Source organism: Rhineura floridana, chromosome 21 (genome assembly GCF_030035675.1).
Source record: "Rhineura floridana isolate rRhiFlo1 chromosome 21, rRhiFlo1.hap2, whole genome shotgun sequence".
Lineage (NCBI taxonomy): Eukaryota > Metazoa > Chordata > Lepidosauria > Squamata > Rhineuridae > Rhineura > Rhineura floridana.
The window spans coordinates 13,128,810-13,148,004 of NC_084500.1; the positions used below are offsets into that span (position 1 = coordinate 13,128,810).

General features: G+C 44.1%; 1 protein-coding gene across 5 annotated transcripts in view; it reads left to right on the forward strand.

Annotated features, from left to right (window-relative positions):
• SYNRG (synergin gamma) overlaps positions 1–19,195 on the forward strand; it is an 83,742-nt gene that overhangs the window by 42,434 nt on the left and 22,113 nt on the right. For all 5 annotated transcript variants that reach the window (XM_061605492.1, XM_061605491.1, XM_061605496.1 and 2 more), the window contains 4 exons: positions 1,386–2,339; positions 14,638–15,234; positions 17,158–17,321; positions 18,909–18,962. In XM_061605492.1, the coding sequence (XP_061461476.1) occupies positions 1,386–2,339; positions 14,638–15,234; positions 17,158–17,321; positions 18,909–18,962 (1,769 nt within the window). The remainder of the gene's footprint in view (positions 1–1,385; positions 2,340–14,637; positions 15,235–17,157; positions 17,322–18,908; positions 18,963–19,195) is intronic.

A 19,195-nucleotide genomic window follows, 5' to 3' on the forward strand; every position in this document is an offset into this window, starting at 1 on the left:
GATTCACAGACTTCACTTGCAGCCACTTTTCTTCACCCTTCACATGTGAGACGAAACAAGCCAGGAAGTTGCAGTTAACCATAGTTTCCTGTTACGTGTTAATGGGGAAACTATGGTTGATGGATTCCAAACAGGCCGGGATTTGATAGCCAACTTTAAATCATGACTTCATAATCTGCCTTGTTTGGATGTTAGAGGAAACAATAGTTAACTGTGGCTTCTTGGCTTCTTTGTTTGCTTGTGTGAAGGGAGGAGCAAAGTGGGAGGCAAAGCCGCTGCATGAAGCATGTATGTCCATACCTTGGTTTATTGAACTGACATTTGATCATGTCTGAACATGGCCTGCGTGGTACTGCATTTCATTTAATTACTTTATACTAGGGGTAGGAAACCTCTGGTCCTCCATCATTAGTTGGACTCCATCTTCCATCAGCCCCAGCCAGCATGGCCAATGGTCAAGGCTGATGGGAGGTATAGTCCAACAGCATCTGGAAGCACCATGTTGGCTCCCTCTGCTTACATCACTTCATTGGTGTTTGAGACAGTACTTTGGCTCCACATTTCTCTTGAGGCATGCTAATATCTTTTTGCTATCATCCTAACCTCCCTTTCCCTCCAGGGGTCTCCTCTTGATAAAGAATTATTAACTTTAAATTTTCCTTTTCAGAAACTGGCAATCCTGTTGGTGTATTTTATAATTCTGGAAACGGGGGTTTAAGTCTGTCGTAGCCGTTCTATAAAAGCAGCTGCAAACCTTTCTTCCAGTTGAGATGCTGTAATGCAGGAGTGGCGCACCTTTGGACCTCCAGATGTTGCCAAACTGTAACTCCTGTCAGCCTTAGCAAGCACAGTCAGTGGCCAGGGAGGATGGGAGTTGTAGTTCAGTAACATCTGGAGGGCCTAAGGTTCCAAGGCACCGGCTGTAATACATGAATCAAATGTAGAATGTACCTGTCATTCCAAATGCTTATAATCTCCAGCATATGGAAGACTTGAGATAAATCCAGTTACGTAGGAATGAAAATATATGTTTAAAAATGAGTATCTCTGGGCATGATCTTTCTAGTCAAAGATATCCCATTGATTTGAATGGGGATCGTCAGTAGATCTTTAAATCTCTCCCGTTGGAATCCGTGCGACTTTAAACATATCTCACTTTGGCTAGATTGTGCTCCCTGCCTCTTTTTTTTTTTTTAATAGAACATTGTTTGCCTTGAGCTCTTAGGAAGAATTGAGATTGGAAATGAACAAAATAAATAAATTGTCCATAAGCCATTTTGAGCATTTATATGAATTAACATGTTAATTGCTCGGTTGAGAGATATATTGTAGCTGCCATTTTCAAGTATCCTGCCGACATTTCCTTCTTTCCCTCTGCCCTTCAGGAGACAGCTTTGCCGAATTCAAGTCTGCTGGAACAGATGATGGCTTTACGGATTTCAAAACCTCAGACAGCATCTCACCACTAGACCTGCCGCCGAAAGATAAAACTTTTCCTCTTCCTTTCTCTTCTCTACCTGCACCATCAAAGCAACAACCACAAGGAAAACCTTCTCTGTATCTGGCAGACCTGGATCTGTTTTCCTCAGCCTCTGCTGGCGAGAACAGACCTCTTCCCTTTCCGGCCACCTACAACTCCCCCAAACAGGTGTCTTTTCCTGTGGCGCCACCTCCAACTTCTGCCACTGCTACTGCGCCTCTCCCGATGCCCAGCAATAGCTCGATTTTGGCCAACGATTTTGCCGACTTCAACCTGTTTGGGGGATTGTCGAATTGTACCTCAGCCACCACTCAGGATGAATTTGCAGACTTCATGGCTTTCAGTAACAGCGCTGGCTCTTCTGAGCTGAAGCCGGAGGGTAAATACAGCACTCTCAAGCAAGATGGCAGCCCCGGTCCTCCCGCTGGCTCCTTGGTCAGTACCGTAAAGAGTGGGCAAAGTCCGGCTGCCGCATCCACCAAATATGACATCTTCAAACAGCTGTCTCTGGATGGCCCCAGCTTAGGCTTTGAAGAACTGAAAGACCACACCCCTTCGTCGGTCAAGAGCGAAGATGACTTTGCCGATTTCCACTTGAACAAGTTTTCCTCCAGTTCTGAGAAATCCCTGGTCGACAAGCTGACGGCTTTCAAGCATGCCAAAGAGGATTCTGCCTCGGTCAAGTCTCTGGACCTCCCGTCCATCGGGGGCAGCAGCGTGGGCAAGGAAGACTCCGAAGATGCGCTGTCTGCCCAGTTTGACATGAAGCTGGCAGATGTGGGAGGAGACCTTAAGCATGTCATGTCTGATAGTTCTTTGGATTTGCCAACCATTAGTGGTCAGCATCCGCCAGCCGCAGGTGAGGAACTAGTTAGATTGCTCTGGTAACGAAAGGCAATGGAAATGTCTAGAAGTGTTGCTCCTTGAGCTGAATCTCAGTATTATGCGCTGGTCCTCTGAACCTGTACTCTTGGCAAGCTGCTAATCTCTTAACCAAGCAGTGCTACACATTTTATGTTGCTGTTGTCCTGCGTAATTTTTATATTGGATGGTTTGAAGTGGTCCCTGTGCTACGTAGTATTACCGATATTCTCTTAGCAGCCCCAGTTCTAGGGGAGACACACTTCCTGTGTTCATGGGGCCTCTACGGGTGCCTGAGAAAAGACTGTCTCGGAGACAAGATGAGGGGCTGCCTCACGATTCTAGGTTTTTAGCTAACCAATTTGTAAGTTAGCTTTTGGCCTACTCTTGCTGTGCAGGGGGTTGCTTATATTTGGAAAGGCGTTGGTCTCCTCTTGGAATCCTCATTCATCTCTGAAGATGTGTAAGATCACAAATGTCAGAATGAATGTTGGAGATGTCTCAAGAGGACTGGCAGGCATCCAGTACAGACATAAATACCAGCTTCTTCTTGCCTATGAGATTGGGAGTCAGCCACAGTCCCCTTCAGGGCAAATTCCCTCTTTCTGCCTTAACTACACTTGAGCGATACCTTAGCACTGATATTCAAGCTAGTGTGCATTTCAGTTTAACTAGGATTTGATACCCGCTTTAAGCAGCCTTTTCAAATCTTGATTAAACCGCAGTGCCAGTTAACCTTAGCCTTAACCATGGTTAACAACAGTGATAAGGGTCTGCTTAAATGTGGTCATAAGGTGATAGAGGGCACACTCGTGGGGTCGGTGCCTTTTTATTTTACCTACAGCTCAAGGCAGAACCAGTGTTAACATCTGTCTCGAGCCCTTTATCTGTATTGTTTGTTTGTTTGTTTATTTATTTATTTGCTTATTTGTTTATTTATTTATATGCCGCTTGTATGCCACGATGGCATCTAAACAGTTTATCAGCCTTCTACCTGTATTTTGAAATTCTGCCTCATGCAGTCTTTGTGCCATAATAGCCTCTGGATAGCATAGCTGCCATGTTGTATTTGCACAGATTGTCAGGCATGGATGACCCCTCAGCAAGGGAAAAAGAAAAGGGTAACACAGAACTCTTGTATTCTGCAAGCTTTGGACTAGCATTGCGAACAGGGAGACCCCTTTGGCCAGCCGGGGACTCTTCTCCTTCTGTTCCATTTTTTGTTCACAAGGGTCCATACTTGTGTCCAGAGATGTGTGTGGCTTTTGTAAGGACAGAATGGTCTCACCACAATGCATTTTCATCCTGGCACTCAATTTGCAACATCTGCACTGACCCAGCCATTCTGACATTACAGAGCCCACCTATCTCAGCATGCAAAGAATGGACTTTTGATTGTACGAAAAATGTACCATGCCAGTCATTCCTGTGTGGCGAATATGGATCTGTTCACTTGAACCACTAGTGTTGTTGCAGCCACTTCTGCGTGGCAAGAACCCCAGAGCACTGCAGTACGTGTCGGATCAGCGGAAGTAACCTCTTAGGCTTCTCCCAGTTGAGCTGGGTGGCATTTAGCTGGGAAGGGCTCATTTCATGGGCCCAACTCATATGACTCTGACCCTCTGCCAAATGATTGTAGATGCTCAAGCATCTGCAAGCTTTCCACTTGCAACGAAAGCCGAGGGGATATTGTGTTACCTTTTTGTTACAATCCCCCCCTTAAAAAAAATCCCTTATCAAATTAGCGCCATAGCATATACATTGGATTGCAGCTTGTTAAAATGTCACACATGTGGTCTGGTTTGGGTTTGTGCTTTTCTTAATCTGTAAAAATTAGGGGTGGGGGAGGACATTGAATTAAATGTTTTGTGGCCTTTAAAAACAGGGAGAAACGACAGTATTACAAAATGAAAAAGTGTTATGCGGCATTGGTATTATTTGTGGCAGGAAGGCCATTGCTACAAACATCATTTATGTTCACATGGACTATTCCATCCCATTCCCCCCTCCGCCCTTAAGATCTTGAGTAGGCAAAAAAATTACAGTACTGTAACCCTACATTCTATTTTTAAGTGATGAAAAGGAGAGAGAAAAAACTGTTGGTAGCTTTAGATATGGAGAATTCCTCTTACAGGGTGCAAAATATCAGGAATAATTCTTCTTGCCGAAGGATTAAAACAATTTTTGTATGTTTAAAATGCATGGGTCTGACCTGGTAGGTTGTCTGGCACCTACAGATGTGAGTCCTTGAAAGTTTTGACTTTGGGTTTTTCAAAAGCACTTTTTTCCTACTATTTTTCTAATCTAATCTTGTTGGTAGCTTGAACTGTTATGTGGCTCGTTTCCACGAGATGAGTTTGGTGTCCGTAGCAATTCAAAGATAATACATTTGCCATTTGATTTACATTGAGAGGTGCATTTGGGGTCCTAATGGTGGTTAAGCAGGTCATGTGTTTTTGATGCTAAATGTTTAAAATTTCAGTATTATTATCAGGAGGTTGGTGGGTTTTGTCTTTTCCCCCCTGTTTTCTGAAACTAAAACAGAAAGCCTTGCCTACTTTGTAGTGCTAACTCTGGTGTGTTTTTCAAAGGGCCTGTTCAGTTCTACCAGTTCTCTTATTGTAACTATGGTTAAGGATTAGGAATGGATCACAGAGCCCCTTCCTCCCTCGCAGCCCATAAATTCCCACCATCCATAATCATGGTTAATTGTTAAAAAGCTGCATCAAAGTTAACCATAGTTAGTGCCAACCAAGATTCGCGCCTAACTAATATTTCAAATTTTGGCTTGGAGTGACCCCTAATTAGCCTCTTCTGTGGTTAACTTTGTTGCAACCATAATGACAAACTCTGATTAAGGCCTTGGGGCAATGAGGAGACAACCTAAATTTACACATGAAATGAGAAGGGACTTCCCTGGTTCTGATGACCAAGCCCTGACCAGATTTGGTCATCCAGGATATGCAGGAACTCCCGACACATAGCTCTTTGTTTGCTCCTTCCTTCACGCAAACAGGGAAACAAGCCCAGAAGCTGCTGGCTTCCCATTATTTCCAAACCAGGAAACTGGTTAATGGGTCATGTCAAACGTTGGTTGTTCTTGAGTAGAACTATTTAAATCAATGGACTTAAGTAACTGAACTCCATTTATTTCAATGGATCTACTTTGGGGTATGATTTGGATATTCCCCCAGCGGCTTCCAGACAGGCTGGGAGATGAAGTCTGCATCAGAATCTTGATGTTGTTTGGAAGCCATTGGCCAGAGTTTCTTGGTTTGCATGTAAAAGGAAACAATGGTTAGCTGCAGCTTTCTGACTTGTTTGCTTGCTCATTTGAAGAGAGAAGTGACGCAGAACAAAGTAGCTGTATGTAGCTGTACACAGCCAGTGGATGATCCCTTAAACATTGTAGAGACAGAAAATATTGCATCTGCCCTGGCCCAAAGATTACTTTTTTTCTCATTTCCTCCTTGTCTGAAGCCTCCTGATCTTGCTCTGAACTCTTATTTGTTAAATCATTTTTTTTTGTGCTCTGGCATTTCTTGTGTGTGTGTGTGTGTGTATATATATATATATCTGTTTTGAAGTATTTCAGGCTCTGAATAGTAACCTTGAAGTGTCTATATAACTTCCTTTGACATTTACATACTTTAATTAGATTTTCCACCTCTTCTCCCTTTTGATTCTTGTTGGTCTGTAAATTGAAATGTCAGAAAGGGACAGTATCCCTTTTATATAATCTGTAACCTTTGATTTAGAAGTGGCTGGTCAGCTGTTGGGATTCCTTTTTATGCTGTCTTCAGAAGGGGCTCTGCGAGTGAAGTTCTCCAGTCAAGAACATGAGCGTGCACACCTTTCTTTATCTGAACGTTCCAATTTGGGCACAGCAAATAAAATGACCTTTTTATTCCTTTCTGGGAATTTAGAGGTGGCAATAAGTTATAGGGACAAAAAGGGATGAACGTTTGGCTGGCGGGGTGGGGTGGGAGCTAGGATGTTAGAACTGGTCCCTTTTCAGCCAAAATAGCCTTAACTTTTCTGGGCAGGGGTGAAGCAGAGAGACTTCTCTTCCAAGTTCTTTCAAGGGGATACTGTCTCTTTAAACTTTGCTGTATGATACCTTGTGCGGAAGGTAGTTGATCCTAATAATATGGCTTGATTGTGGATTTTTTTTAAAAAAAAAAGAAACTTCTGGCAAACCGTTAACTCTCTAAGCACTTCCTGCATGTTGGTTTCAACCAGGCTGCTGCTGCTGTTGCTTCTCTACCCAAAATTTAACCCCTTTTCCTCAAATGTTCATGCCACTTTGAATTGCTTGGTGTTGGGGTCTTCCCCCCCTTCCCCTCTCCAATGTGACTTTAAACACTGCAGCTAGGCCGCACCCTCGCTCACGATTTAATGGTCGGAAGATTACCCAATCTACCGAACCTGCAAACTGGTAGAACCTTTTTTTCATTGGCGCTTACTGGAGGGGGAAACATTCTTTGTAAACTGAAATCGGGGTGGAGATTTCCCCCCTTTTTGCTGTCTGTTTTCCTCTCCCTCTGACACCTTTATTTGAACTCAACATTTCCTTGTATGAATGTGCCTTTTTGAATCTGCATTGATATCTATCTTCTGCAAAAAAAAAAAAAAAGACTGACCTGCATGCTTTGATTCTGATGACTTCCCTTTTGAGCTCTTGTATAGCATTCTCTTTTGTGATCTGTAAGTCCTGCTGTGTTAAATAAATATTTATCTTGGCATATTTTGAAAGTCTGAGCATGTGTGGTTTTTCTTTTTCCCTTTTTTCTGAGAGTCCAGAAATGCATCTGGTTGTCGTCAGGGAAAAAACACCATAAAAGTTTAAAGCAATGGTATCCCCTTCCACTTAAAATGTCTCTCTCTTCTTTTTTAACATCTTCCAGAGGAGTAGCAGTGTTTGTTGCCACAACAACAGTTGTATCCAATGCTAGCCCTACTCAGAGTAGACCCATTGAAAATAATGGCCATTACTAATTTGGGTGCATTAATTTCAGTGGGTCTACTCTGAGTAGAACTTAGTTGGCTGTAGGCCTGAGTCTTGCAGCATGTTAAAGACTAACAAATTTATTGTGGCATAAGCTTTCGTGGACTCAAGTGCACTTCATCAAATGCATGAAGTGTTATCCTCAGTTCACATCGCTTGTGAGGGAATTGTAAGTGATGAGGTCAGAGGGAAATGCAATGCAGAAAGTACAGAGGTAGTGTTGATTATACGATTAGCAGTGGCCATTCAGAAAAAGGTGTTGATAACACACGCATCCTGGTATTGGAAGCCAGTTAACACATAGAGCATGATAAACATCCATTGGTCTGATTCAGTCCCTAAGTAAGAGCATTAAACTTCTTGATGAATTGTTACACAGTATTCTTTTGTTGACTGTCATGGCAGAGATATGGTGGTGGTGCTTAGTAAGCAGTCAGTCAGCCAGTCTGCTTACTAAGCAGTCAGGTATGCAACGATGGTCAGTTGCAAGAGTGCTATATGTGACCAAGGGTTGCTCAGAGTTCAGACATATCAGCAGCTTCATAGGACCAAGGAGTGCTCTATAGGCCAAGGGGTGACAAATTCAAGGAGGGTGAGGTTGCCAATAGGGATGGGAAACCCTGTTGATTTCAGTTTCTCTGTTTCTCATTTTCCCAGTCTTAAATTCAGTTCTCAACATTTCCACATCAGTTTGCAAAAATATATTGTTTAAATTGTCATCATAATTCATCAGCAGTTTAGTGCAAATTTCTCCTAATATACACATATTTGTGATTTTGCCTAATTACACGGTTCTGGAAAGCAATTTCCCTTAAGATTAGAGCTTTTGTCTGTTATATCTACTAATTTATTCATTTTTATGCACACTTTACCTTAGCGTATGCATTTTTATACATATGGGGGAGACGTTTCATTCAGTTTGCATTTAAAGGCGAACTTGCCAAATTTGCACTTCCCCAAACTGAAACTCGACCATCCTTCAAAATTTGCACTCCTATGAATTTTGCAGTGCAGTTATCCAGCCAAGTAATGTTTCTGAAAATGTGCTTATAAATGCATAGATTAGTGAAAATAACATATAAAAATACAAAATATTTCGGGAAATTGTTTTGTAAACAATTTTTTAGGCAAAAATTTAGGAGAAATTCACACAAAAATGCTGATGTGGAAATGTGGAGAACTGAGGTGAAGGTGGAAAAAACGAAAGAAACCAAAACTGACATATTCGCCCATCCCTGTCTCATGGTTTTCCCAAGCATACTTCTCAGTGGCCCCGTTTTAGCTCTAATTCATTGGCACTCGCCACCTACTCTTGCTATTAGAGGGAGCCATGGCGTCCTTCCCCCTCTCAGCTAGAATGGAGGTTCTCATGAAAGTATTCACCAGCAGTTGAAGGCTGTAGCTTGTTTCCAGACACTGTAAATTATGATGAGGCATTACATAATCCACATTAAGCAAAGCAGGATGTTGTGGCTGGCTGAATAGAAGAGTGCAAAGTTTTCAGACAGTCGTGCACCTATGTATCCTTCCCTATTGGTGCTCCCTCTTATATTTTGGCCTGATGAGCGCTGTTCTGAGTCTCATCTGAAGCTGCAGTGCTTTTACAGAGTTATTACAGCTGTACCCACATGTTTTAACCGCTGGCTTTCCATGTTAGCAGAGTAACCATGGTTTTTTAAATGCACCCACAGAGGTGGCCATCAGGAACTTTAAAGCAACTGTCATGATGGCTATGTTCTACCTCCGCGGTTGGAGGGAGTACTGTATGTCTCTGTATGGCAGTAGCTGGGAATTGGAAGTGGGGATTGTTCTCAGGTCCTGGTTGCGGGTTTCCTAGAGGTATCTGGTTGGCCACTGTGAGTCCAGGATGCTGGACGGGATGGGCCTGTGGTCTGAGGCTACAATGGCTCTTCCACCTCTCTGCCAGGCTTTTGCTTCTGAGAATTTCAAAAGGGCAGTCTAGAGAATGCAATGCTCTCTCGTTCCAGCCCTGTTTGTCACTTTTGAGGTCTTCTGGCTTGGTCGCATACAAAATCGGGCAGGGAGTGAGCTGCAGACCTTTTCTGTCTTCCTTCCTTCGCCTGCCAGGTGGGGGTAAACAAAGGCAGAAATGATGCACTCACCGTGGGCTTCAGTGCTTAAGGAAGAGCACAGACAGACACGGCATTTAAAGGGCAGCTTGGCTGTCTTCGGTGCTTTTAAGCTGCTACAAGTTATGTGAGAATCCCCAATGATTGTGTCAGAGTTGCTTCAGCAAGCAGGGATGAGGGGGACCATCTGAAAAGGGCCATCGGCTCATCTTCCTGGGTGCCTCCCCACCCCTCCACCTGGTGGCAATGGTGAGCTGCTGAAAAGCTGCTCCTTCTGTATTCCCAGAGTGTCCCAGAGCACGCCGCGTAGCACCAATCTCTGAAGTGTTCTGGGAAGTGTTAAAAAGGTGGCGTCTTCCCAGCCACAAACGCCTGGATTGGGAGGCCCAGGGTTGACATCAATACCGGTGGAGGTGCCGTTTTTGCTGAGGCTGGTCCTGCATCCAAAAAATGATGTGAAAAGAGCGCGGGGGCACCTGTTGGCATTTGCTCTGCTTTGGACTTGTTGCTCCTAGTTACAAGAAGCGGTGTGTGGTGAGAACACACAGTAGGGGAGACAGACTACTGCTGCTGTGAGGGGCAGATCCCCTTCTGGGTTAACTAGACTGCGGTTGTATCCAAAGCTAATCCTACGCAAAGTAGACCCAATGAGAATGAAGGACATGGGTAATTTGGGTCCATTAATTTCAGTGGGTTTGCTCTGAGTAAACCTTAGGTGGATACAACCCAATATATTTATTGTTCTTAATGAGAATATACAGAGATGTTTAATACATTGCAATGCAACAATATACATTTTTTAATTTTAAAATATTTATATACCGCTATTCATTAAAAAAAGATCACAGCTGTTTACACCTTATATAAATACACAGTAAAACCATATAAACATTTAAAATCAGAAATCATTATTTATTTATTTGTTTGTTTATTTATTGCACTTGTATACCGCCCCATAGCCGAAGCTGTCCGGGTGGTTTACAGCAATCAAAAACATTAAAACAGATATACAATTTAAAACACATATTTTTAAAACAATTTAAAACACATATTTTTAAAACAATTTAAAACACATATTTTTAAAACAATTTAAAACACAATTTTAAAATTTAAAACAATATAAAAACAATTTAAAAACACGTGCTAAAATGCCTGGGAGAAGAGGAAAGTCTTGCCTGGCGCCGAAAAGATAACAGTGTTGGCGCCAGGCACACCTCGTCACGGAGATCATTCCATAATTTGGGGGCCACCACTGAGAAGGCCCTCTCCCTTGTTGCCACCCTCTGAGCTTCCCTTGGAGTAGGCACCCGGAGGAGGGCCTTTGATCTTGAACGTAGTGTACGGGTGGGTTTGTATCGGGAGAGGCGTTCCATCAGGTATTGTGGTCCCAAGCCGTGTAAGGCTTTATAGGTCAAAACCAGCACCTTGAATTGAGCTCGGAAACATACAGGCAGCCAATGCAAGCGGGCCAGAATCGGTTTTATATGTTCGGACTGTCTGGTCCCTGTTACCAATCTGGCCGCTGCATTAACTAACTATTGAATGTTGTGATATTGAATATTGTGCAAATTCTAAAAATATTATTGGGTGTTCTTCAGTGCTTAGTCCTACTCAGAGTAGACTCATTGAAGCTAACCCATGTGGCTAACTTAGGTTCATTAATTTTGCTGGGTCTGCTCTGAGCGGGACTTAGTTGAATACAGCTCATTATAAATACAGTTTTAATATTTCTATTAAATAATCACATCATCAATCATTTAAATACATTTAAAATCCCTTGCAGGAGAAAACCATCGTTATCATTTTCCAAATTATTTTCCTATTTCATCTACATTCCTTACTTTTAGACTTCTCCCAGCAGCCAACACGGGTTCAATGACCCTTGCACTTTGTTTTTCTCATTGTCTACCCTCTCTCACTTTAACCAGATTTGTTGGCTTCCCTGTACATGCCATATCCCAGATTTTAACTAGGCAAGGGTCTGCAGAAGGAGAGAGACTACTTTTCCAATTCTCCACATATTATTTGTTATTTGATGTATGAGAGAGCCAGTGTCGTGTAGTGGTTATGGTGTTGGACTATGACCTGGGAGACCAGGGTTCAAATCCCCACACAGCCACGAAGCTCACTGGGTGACCTTGGGCCAGTCACTGCCTCTCAGCCTCAGAGGGAGGCAATGGTAAACCCCCTCTGAATACCCCTTACAGTGAAAACCCTATTCATAGGGTCGCCATAAGTCGGGATCGACTTGAAGGCAGTCCATTTCCATTGTCCAGTTTATGAATCACCTTTTACATCTACATCTCAGGGCGATTTACGGTCGTATTATATAAGCAGCTACAGTCATTTTGGGGAAACAGAGGAAGCTGCCTTATACTGAACCAGGCCATTGATCCATCTAGCTCAGTACTGTTTGCGCCACTGTTCTTCAGCCTTGGGTCCCCAGATGTTGTTGGACTACAGCTCCCATCATCCTTGGCCATTGGCTAAGCTGGCTGGGTTTGATGGGAGCTGTAGGCCAACAATGTCTGCGAACTCAAGGTTGAAGAACAGTGGCCTACACTGACTGATGGTGGCTCTCCAGAGTTTCAGGCAGGCATCTTCCCAAGCCCAACCTGGAGATGCCGTTGGGGATTGAACCCGAGACCTTCCGGAAGCAAAGCAGTTGCTGTACCTGCTGACCTACAGCCCTTCCCCTAAAAGCAGTACAGTTTTAAAATAGTACAAAACCAACTGAAAATAGGTTTTAAAACATTGCACAACGAACACGTCAAGCAGAGACCTTTTCAACCAGCTGGAAAAATTTGTTGCGACAAACATGTCTTCAGCTGTCTCCAGAAAGTAAAGATATTGGGCGCCTGTCATACTTCTACCCGAATGCATCTAGGCATCTCATTAATCTGGGGCTTCCTAATTCAGGGGGAGACCTTTTTCACCCTGAGAGGCGGCATTCCCTCCTTGGCAACCTTCCGGGCGCCGCATGCCTGTGGTGGGTGGGGCCAGAAGAAAAAGTGGGCGGAGCAACAGATGCAGCTCTTGCCTTTGTGCAGTAGGCTACATTTCTGCCACGCAAAAATGCTACATGCATCTCTCTCTATCCAGGCAAGCTGGAGGCATCTTCAGGGTTCAAGGACACATTGTTGCCAGACAAAAGTATTAAAGGAGGGGTTTGAGCAGGGCTGGCAAGAGATGTGCCCTTGGGGGAGCCCCAGGGGCCAGATAAGGGCCCGCAGAGCCCCATTCTTCCCCCTGGCCTGAGATTCTCTACCCCTGTACTAATGCATGAAAGATCCTGGTAGGACGCTGGTGCATCATCAAATCCCCCATGAAATCTAGGAACTAGTCACAGTGTGGGCCTGTGCGCATTGAGCTTTTCCCGCACAGCTGGTGTGCAAGCAGCAGGGGTGGACAGCGGTTGGTCAGCCACTGTCCCCAGCCATGGCACACTTTGCCACAATTGGACCTGGTCGAGACTTTAATTCAGATCGACAGCCGTTAACGCCTGGGAAGCAAAATGTCCATCATGCGGAAGGGAACATGTTTGTCCCTGAAGCTCTTACAATTAAAAAAACCAGCAACCTATGACCCTTGGCTTTATTATGATTATTATTGCTGCATCTGGGTCTAGAATTAAAACTGAAACGAGGAAACAATATATGCTGACAAAAAGCAAAAAAAAAGAAGAAGCTTTTATTGAAAGGGATTTTGAACCCCAAAAGGAATCCAAGGTGGCTAACCGTTCAAGAAAAAAAAAGTAATGATTTAAAAAATTGTCGTCATAATAACAACAGAAAATGCTTAGGGACAGCAGCCAAAACCTTTAAAAAACCCACCCAAACCTTTCAAATGACACAGGGAAAATGTTCAGCCAAAGGCCTTTTTTAAGCAGCTGAGTTTTTACTGGCTTCTTGAAACAGTAAAGCAGTTTTGGCCAACCTGGTGCGTTCCAGAGGGTTTGGACTACAACTCTCATCAGCCCCAGTCAGCATAGTTGACTGATGGGAGTTGTAGTCCACAACATCTGGAGGGCACCGCTTGGTTGGAAAAACCTGCAATAAAGAGACTGTGCCTGGTGAACCTCAGTTGGCAGAGTGTTCCATACGGTAGTTGCTGCTACCGAGCTAATTTTTGTTCCTGCTTCAGCCACGCGATACAGGTGAGTGGTGATGCCTTTTGTAACGTGTTTTTAGGGTGTGTGGGGGAGAGGTCTTATTCCCACCCAACTTATTCTGGCTTTCCAAGGTGAAGTCGGTGTGCTTGCACAGAAGTCCCTGCTTAGACCTGCTTGTGTTCAGCCCCAGTACCAAAAATCTGGAATAAATCTTAAATTTTAATGAAGAGTTAAGTGTGTGAGGTGCGCGTCAGTCCTCTGCAATCATAAGAGTTAGCAACGGCTGCCAGCTTGGTAGGCTTTAAAGGGGATTAGATAAATTCATGGAGGACTGAGCTATCGATGACAGCTGGTCCCAATAGCTGTATACTACTTCTAGTGTCAGAAGTAGTTTCATTTAGCAGCTATCATTTAGCAGCTATCATCCACAGTATTTTGATTTTTTTAATGAGCCATCCATGTAAAACAAGGTGGGGAACATCTGTAGCCATCCAGATGTTGCTGGACTCCCTTTTCCAACATTCCTAACCACTGGCCATGCTAGCTGGGGCTGATGGGAGTTGGAATCCAGCAACATCTGGACAGCCACTGATTCCCCAACCCCACCATAAGCCTTTGCCCAATCTTGCTCATTATTGTCTACTCTGACCGGCAGCAGCTCTCCTAGAATCCTAGTAGAGTTGGAAGGGGCCTACAAGGCCATTGAGTCCAACCCCCTGCTATATGCAGGCATCCAACTTAAAGCATCTCCAACAGGTGGCTATCCAGCTGCCTCTTGAATGCAGTTGGAGTTGGGCAGACTTCTCTTGTTCCATGGTCATGGAGCCACAACAAAAAAGGGTCCTGTTCTTGGAGCTTGTCTGCTGTATTTCCAACAGCAGAGGATGACAGAGCGGAACTCAGAAGTTGACCGCTGTACTTTGGTAGGTTTGAATGGGAGGTGACAGTTCTTTAAGTACTCTAGTGTATGCTAGAGTGCTGCCATCTTTGGATGTGACTTGTGATTTGATTTGCTGAAACCATTGGCCACCACTGTTCTAACAGTTGGGATTTCTTTCTCTCTCTCTCCCCCTCCTTCCCTTGTTAGATTTTGAGGACTTGAAGTGTGCCACCTTCGGAAGCTATAGTAATGGCTCCGCTCTGAGTAGTTTTCCAAGCTATGATTGGTCTGACAAAGATGACGGTTCCCAAAGCAGGAAGTCCCTTCCCTTCCCTTCTCCTCCAGGAAGTGGATCCTCTTTGGCCACCTCTGTCCTCCGGAAGAAAGAGACTTTGTTCGGCAGCTCAGAAAACATCACCATGACCACCGTTTCCAAAGTCACCACCTTTGCTAGTGAGGATTCTCTCCAGGATGTGACATTTTCTCCTTTTGCTAACTTCAAAGAACCTGACTCTCGGTCTGTGGACCAGAGCGACGATGACGTTGAAAGCTTTGGGAAATTTGCAAGACCTTTGGCAGAGACGTCGGAAAGCCCAGCCGCAGGCACAGTCCAAGAGGTTGCGGGCTTTGCCATCACCTCTTTGGAAGCGGCCAAAGAAAGCGCAGACGACTTTGGAGAGTTTCAGAGTGAGAAGCCGAAAATCAGCAAATTTGACTTCTTGTTGGCAACTTCTCAAGGGAAGGTGAAATCAAGTGAAGAAATGATCAAGAGTGAGCTTGCAACATTCGACCTCTCTGTTCAAGGTGAGTCCTGATGCGCCTCACCTCAAAAAGGATATTGTAGAGCTGGAAAAGGTTCAGAAAAGGGCAATCGAAATGATCAAGGGGATGGAGCAACTCCCCTGTGAGGAAAGGTTGCAGCATTTGGGGATTTTTATTTATTTATTTATTTAATATCCTGCTTTCCCCCCCGGAAAGAGCCCAGGGCAGCAAACAAAAGCACTAAAAGCACTCCAAAACATCTTTAAAACAGAAGACTTTAAAACATATTAAGACAAAGCAAAACTGTTTAGAGAAAAGGCAGGTAAGAGATGACATGACAGAAGTGTATAAAATTATGCATAGCATGGAGAGAAAGTGGATAGGGAAAAGTTTTTCTCCCTCTCATAACACTAGAACTCGTGAACACTCCATGAAGCTGAATGCTGGAAGATTTGGGATAGACAAAGAAAGTACTTTGTTACACAATGCATAGTTAAGCTATGGAATTCACTCCCACAAGAGGTAGTGATGGTCACCAAGTTGGACGGATTTGAAAGAGAATTAGACAGATTCATGGAGGAAAAGGCTATCCGTGGCAACTAGCCATGATGGCTGTGCTGCAAGGTCAGAGGCAGTATGTGTCTGAATACCAGTTGCTGGAAACCACAGGAGGGGACAGTGCTCTTGAGCTCTATGCTTGGCGGCTTCTGGTTGGCATCGAGAGCAGAATGCTGAACTAGATTGGCTTAATCGAAGCAGGGCTCCTCTTAAGGACATAGGATCGGCCTTTGCCAACCTTGTGCCTTCCGGTTGTTTTGGACTACAACTTCCATCAGCCCTGGCCAGGGAAGGGCCATGGTTCAGTGGTGAAGCATCTTCTTTGCATGCAGAAGGTCTCCGGGAAACAGGATTCGGGGTTAGATAGATCTTGGGTCTGATCCAGGAAAACACATCTTAGGAAAATCTTTGCAGATGAGATTTGGATTCTGGTCTTCCCGTTGCTGGTCCTTAGCTTGCACAATTTCAGGCACATCTTTACTACCTTTGAGGAAAGGTAACTTTTTTAAAAAAAATTGAACCTTTGATTTTCAGGGAGGTGAGTTCTGCCTCACAGTACAACATTCATATTGGTCTGGTTTGCGCATAACGCTAAACTATGGTTTGCTTAACAAACCACAAGTTAACCATAAGTTGTCCCACAGATGATCCAACAAATCAAGGTTTCTTTCTCCACAGTTTATTTTGTTTTCCAGCTACTCTTGTCTAATGTCTTTGTAACTTGCTGAGTGTCTGGGACGGAGTGGCCAAACAGGCCATGATTAAGGAAGGTTGCTGGGTTTGCACTTTATGCAAAGCTATAGTTAAAACAAACAAAGGTTCATGTGCCAGGAGCAAACCATGGCTTCAGGTCACAGTTTGGTGGCAATAAACAAACTATAGTTAAGCCACTGGGTGGGGTTCACACATAATGCTAAGGTTTGTTTCTATAAAAAAGTCAAAAGTTTATAGTTATAATACAGCAAAACACAGATACACACACACACATTAAAACAGATCACCAGCTGACTATTATGTAAAATGTTTTTCTTAATTGCCTGCGTAAGCCTGCTGGCAAACAAAGGTTTTCCGCAAGCATTTGAAAGTTAATATAGAGGACACCTGCTGAATCTCTGTTGGAAGAGCATTCCACAGGGCTGGACCAATAACAGTGAAATCTTGGTTTCATGTTGATGTCAAATGAGCCTCACCGATTTGGGGGACAACCAGTGGCACTCTGAGAGATGATCTCAGTGATCAAGCTGGTATATCAGGGTTCAGGCAGTCCCTGAATAAACCATTGTTTAATAAACCATGGCTTAGCATTATGTGTGAACCAGGCCTCTTGTCTTTTTTTCTTCTTCTGCCCTCAATTCAGAATTGGGGCATACACACTTCCCCAACTTTAATGCATGTGTTTCCTTCTAGGATCTCACAAACGGAGTCTGAGTTTGGGTGACAGAGAGATCAGCCGCTCCTCGCCTTTGCCCCCTCCGGAGCAGCCATTTAGAGATCGGTCGAATACCCTCAGCGAGAAGCCCGCCCTGCCTGTCATCAGAGACAAATACAAAGATCTTACAGGGGAAGTCGAGGTAAGGAGAGATTCAGTGAAGAAAGTGGGGCTTCCTAATCATCAGGGCTGTCAGGCTAAGAAGGCTTTTAAAAGCCAAACTACGTGTAAGAATCGCATAACAGACTCCTTCCTTGGACTGTACCACTTGAGATTACAGGTGCGATGCATTCTCAGGCATAAAACCAAAACTCTTTGTGGGGGAAAATTGCACTCACCTCTTCCTGATGTGCTACTTTTCTATGTTCAGGGAGCTGAGCTTCAAAAGAGAGGCAGCCTATCAGAGTTGAGATTTCCCCAACTTGCAGCGTGAAGTGGTAGAATCCCAGAAAGAACGGTGCCACTTGATTTTGCTCAATACGTAGCTAAATTCTTCAGTGTTTGGTGTGCAGAGTGCTGCTTCGGTGCTTTTGATCCCTACCATCTGGATGTGCAGGGGGTGTTTAGCCGAGGTTAGGAATATCAAGGGGATGGAGCGACTCCCTTACGAAGAAAGGTTGCAGCATTTGGGGCTTTTTAGTTTAGAGAAAAGGGGGTCAGAGGAGACATGATAGAAGTGTATAAAATTATACATGGCATTGAGAAAGTGGATAGAGAATTTTTTTTTTTCTCTCTTAATACTAGAACTCGTGGATATTCAAAGAAGCTGAATGTTGGAAGATTCAGACAAAATGAAGTACTTCTTTACTCAGAGCATAGTTAAACTATGGAATTCGCTCCCACAAGACGCAGTAATGGCCACCAGCTTGGATGGCTTTGAAAGAAGATTTGACAAATTCATGGAGGACAGGGCTATCAATGGCTACTAGCCATGATGGCTGTGCTCTGCCACCCTAGTCAGAGGCAGCATGCTTCTGAAAACCAGTTGCCGGAAGCCTCAGGAGGGGAGAGTGTTCTTGCCCTCGGGTCCTGCTTGCGGGCTTCCCCCAGGCACCTGGTTGGCCACTGTGAGAACAGGATGGGCCACTGGCCTGATCCAGCAGGCTCTTCTTATGTTCTTATGTTCTTACAGGGACCTAGGAAGCCTCCTACCCAGTCAGACCGCTGGTCCCTCTTGTTCAGTATTGTCCACGCTGTTGGGCAGTGACTCTCTAGGTTTCGGGCAGGGGGCACTCCCAGCCCTACCTGGAGATGCCAGGGATTGAACCTGGGACCTTCTGCATGCAAGGCATGTGCTCAACCACTGAGCCATAGTCCTTCCCCAGTCAAAGTATTGGTCCATCTAGCTCAGTATTGACAACACTGGCCGACAGCAGCTCTCTGGGCTTTGAGGCAGGATATTCTGTACCTGGAGATGCCGGGGATGGAACCGGGATCTTCTGCATGCAAAGCAGATGCTCTAATGCTGAGCTACCCCCTCTATCCTTCTATATCTCACCCAGCACAGGCTGGGCATACCAAATCTATGGCCCGCATCCCACACTCTGCACAAGAGTGTCAGGTGAAAGCTGCCTGCGTCTTTCTGGGAATCTTTTGTGCTTTTGACTATCTCCGTGCTGGGGGAAAAAAATCTATACAGCAGCCATGACTAGCAACAAGTTTGTTTGTTTGTTTGTTTGTTTGGAACCCTATTAAATTCTCTCTCCTTCCCCTTTCCTTTTTCACCTAGGAAAGCGAGAGATATGCCTATGAATGGCAGAGATGTTTAGAAAGTGCTCTCCAAGTAAGTATGTTATCACCTTCTATCAAAATAACTTGCTTTTCCTATTCATATCTATTGCTTTATCTAGTATAGGGTGGAGATGGGTTTGGAAGAAAAATTTGCACGTGTTAATTTATATGTACAGAGGCATATTCAGAAATAGTTTATTTATTACATTTATATACCGCCCCATAGCCGAAGCTGTCTGGGCGGTTTACAGCAATTAAAAACAATAAAAACAAATATACAAATTT